This window comes from Primulina tabacum, chromosome 18, assembly GCF_025594145.1.
Source record: "Primulina tabacum isolate GXHZ01 chromosome 18, ASM2559414v2, whole genome shotgun sequence".
Lineage (NCBI taxonomy): Eukaryota > Viridiplantae > Streptophyta > Magnoliopsida > Lamiales > Gesneriaceae > Primulina > Primulina tabacum.
In genome coordinates this window covers 23661807-23664666 of record NC_134567.1, presented here as the reverse complement: position 1 = coordinate 23664666, position 2860 = coordinate 23661807, and the positions used below count along the sequence as shown (strand labels likewise).

Here is a 2860-nt window from a genome sequence, read left to right as displayed (position 1 = left end):
ACCGCCAGTTAAAGGAGCACAAGGGCGGCTGCTAGTGGGAAGAAGGAGGTTAGTTTGTTCACATAGATGCAAAATATATAATATATCTTTTGAATGTTACGAGTCTTGGAGGTTTGTTTGATTAAAAAATTTGGACGCACTGGAATTATTTATTCTCAAATTTATGTATGAACACAAAAAATCAGGGAGCATAATCCGTGGATCATTATTAATACTCCTTCCCTCCCTATTATATAATCTACTTTTTGTTACACCGATTTAAAAAATTATTAAAAAAGCGCAAATACAAATAATTGTGTGAGACGGTCTCATAGGTCGTATTTTGTGAGACGGATATCTTATTTAGGTCATCCATGAAAAAATATTATTTTTTATGCTAAAAATATTACTTTTTATTGTGAATATCGGTAGGGTTGACCCGTCTCGTAGATAAAGATTCATGAGACCATCTTACAAGAGTCCAGCTCAAAAGTAAATTATATACTAACTTTCTATAATTTATTCCTATTTCATGCATTCGAAAAATGGTTGCATGGTTTTCAAGGCATTGTTAATATGAATATATTAGTAAAAGAGTAGAAAAAATATTACTAAACATGATAAAGGTCTATATATTTGAGACAAACAATATATAATTCTCAAAAATAATTGAGACGGATGAAGTATTAAATTAGCAGAAATGTTCATATTCAATATATTCGAATAACAAAGCGTTAGGATTACAAAAAAAATGCAATTTCTCACAAAGCCCACAAGCTGATTTCTCGACAATAATCACAAAATAGACAAGAATATCAAGAATTTCCCCCTTTTTCCTTTCTGAGCATAATTACACCTTTTGATAAAGAGGGCTTAGCTTACTCCTCGTACCTAATATAAGAATTATTTTTACTTTATGGGCATAAACTTCAAGTCATACTTCCAAATGGATAACATATATATATATACACACACTATACAAAATGATTAATGTTCCCGTTTACTTGGCTCACTCGATCCAGGCCGATAAAAATTTCTTCTCTTCTAGCTAGAACAAAAGTGAATCGCGTCGAAAGTGGGCTCGAGCGCTTCAAACATACACTCAAGCCAAGGCAGGGATGTGGCAATTGCGCCTATCAGTACCGAGGCAGTCGAACCCCTCGATCCTAGAGGCCGGATTGTTGCCAAAACTTTCCCGGACGAATCTGCCTGATGTGATTGGGATAGCATGTGGTGCAACGGGGATGAGTTTCTCGTTCAGAAACCGTGCATCTTGAATTAGTGGGTTAGATACTCTCCTTGGCGGTGACCCCGGAAAAAATGGGGGCGATGAGGCTACTTGTGCGACAGATTGATCCGCACCACAACTACCCTGTTGATTCAAAACCCAATTCTTTTTTTTTTAATCTCAGATTTGGCAGGTAAACTTATGAATCGAATGATAAGGATTTGTACCATGAAATAAATTAAACTGTGGAGAAAAAGTTGAAAACAAACCTTTGCAAGAATGATGTCCAGCACTTCGTTAGCAGCATTTGCTTCACTAACCTCTTGCTGATGGCTTTACCCCAAAAAAAAAAAAAAACACCAAAAAAAAAAATGGAAAAAAACAATAACCCATGATCAAGAATAAGACAAAAGAACTGAAAAATAGAGGTAAAGGTAATTTTTTTATTTACCAAATATGCCATCTGCGGGGTCTCATAGGATAAAGGTCATAAAGGGTAGCGTGGTTTAGGCCGAGCCGCCGCGGCTTGGGGCAAACTACGGTCTCTCTCCTCTCCACAGATCCTCCGCCAGCAGCGGCGGCGGCGGCACTTCCTCTCAGCTCTTCACGGGCAACAAAATAATTATGCTGAATAGCACAGTGATTCATTTTTCAAGATACTGAATAATTAGACCTGCCATAAGCAAGGAAAGGTAAAATCTTGGTTACAAAATAACTCTCATAATAATGATCAAAAATTGATTTATTCGGTCAGGTTAAGATCCGGGCGGGGCAGGGAGTTTACACTTGTTCTTACAGACAAAAATACATAGTATTTTATCTTTTAAACGTATTTATTTCAAGATGAAAAATATACAGGTCTGCTACAAAAATCTGCAAATCAATTTGCATCACTCATTCTGAATTACTCGCCTGGTACTTGAAGGCAAAATAAACCAAACCAAACAAAATATCTCGACTCAAGTCAAAAGTTAACAAGATTGAAGACTAATTTCAGCTGAAAATATCGAAAGAACCTAACTTTCGATTCCAAGAAACAATTTAAGACTGAACCCTTGTCATCATATACAATCAGAAGGAATATGTAGGAAAATTTTCAGAATTTATCACACACAAAAACTCCAGAAATTAAAAATATCTTAAGAAAAATTTAAAAACTAGCCCACCACCCTTGCCAACATCCAAAAAATTAGGGGAAAAAATCAATTACAACAGAAAATAGGAAAAAAAAGGTCCAATCTTACCTGGCTGGAGAGCTGCAAAGGATTATCAAGACTCCCTCTCCTAAAGGGAGATTCCACAGAGAAAAAAAAACGAAAAAAAGAAAAAGAAAACTGAAAAATTGGAGAAAGAAAAGCTCACAGAAAATGGTCTGGTTCGGGTAAGAAGAGAGGAGTGTGGAGTGGATGTGCTTCGCGGAATTTTATACACATGTGACATGGAATGACAGAATATGGAGAACTTTACAAACATAAAAAAAATGTCACAGTCCAAAAATCAAATCAAATAAAGTAAAAAATATTAATGATTAATAATAATAATATTAGAATGTGGGAGACAACTTGCTTAAATAACATTATATTATATTATATTATACTGATAAAAAAAATATTAGTTAATAGAACTTTATTAAATAATAATAATACACGTATA

At 34.8% G+C, this 2860-nt stretch overlaps 1 protein-coding gene across 1 annotated transcript; it reads right to left on the bottom strand.

Annotated features, from left to right (window-relative positions):
* Nucleotides 1-670: 670 nt before the first annotated feature.
* On the bottom strand, nt 671-2660 carry LOC142533623 (uncharacterized). Its single transcript, XM_075640449.1, has 4 exons — nt 2452-2660; nt 1659-1880; nt 1477-1540; nt 671-1351 (listed from the first exon to the last, which is right to left on the bottom strand). Exons 2-4 carry the CDS (start codon nt 1853-1855, stop codon nt 1082-1084), a joined length of 531 nt encoding a protein of 176 aa, XP_075496564.1. The 5' UTR covers nt 1856-1880; nt 2452-2660; the 3' UTR covers nt 671-1081.
* Between the last annotated feature and the right edge of the window lie 200 nt (nt 2661-2860).

What these genes read in the sequence shown, in the direction of transcription:
- LOC142533623 (XM_075640449.1), bottom strand. Translation starts at nt 1,855, where the DNA reads ATGAATCACTGTGCTATTCAGCATAATTATTTTGTTGCCCGTGAAGAG. An exon ending in CCCCGCAGATGGCATATTTG is followed by an intron (nt 1,541 to 1,658) that starts GTAAATAAAAAA and finishes TTTGGGGTAAAG; the next exon opens with CCATCAGCAAGAGGTTAGTG. An exon ending in TGGACATCATTCTTGCAAAG is followed by an intron (nt 1,352 to 1,476) that starts GTTTGTTTTCAA and finishes TTGAATCAACAG; the next exon opens with GGTAGTTGTGGTGCGGATCA.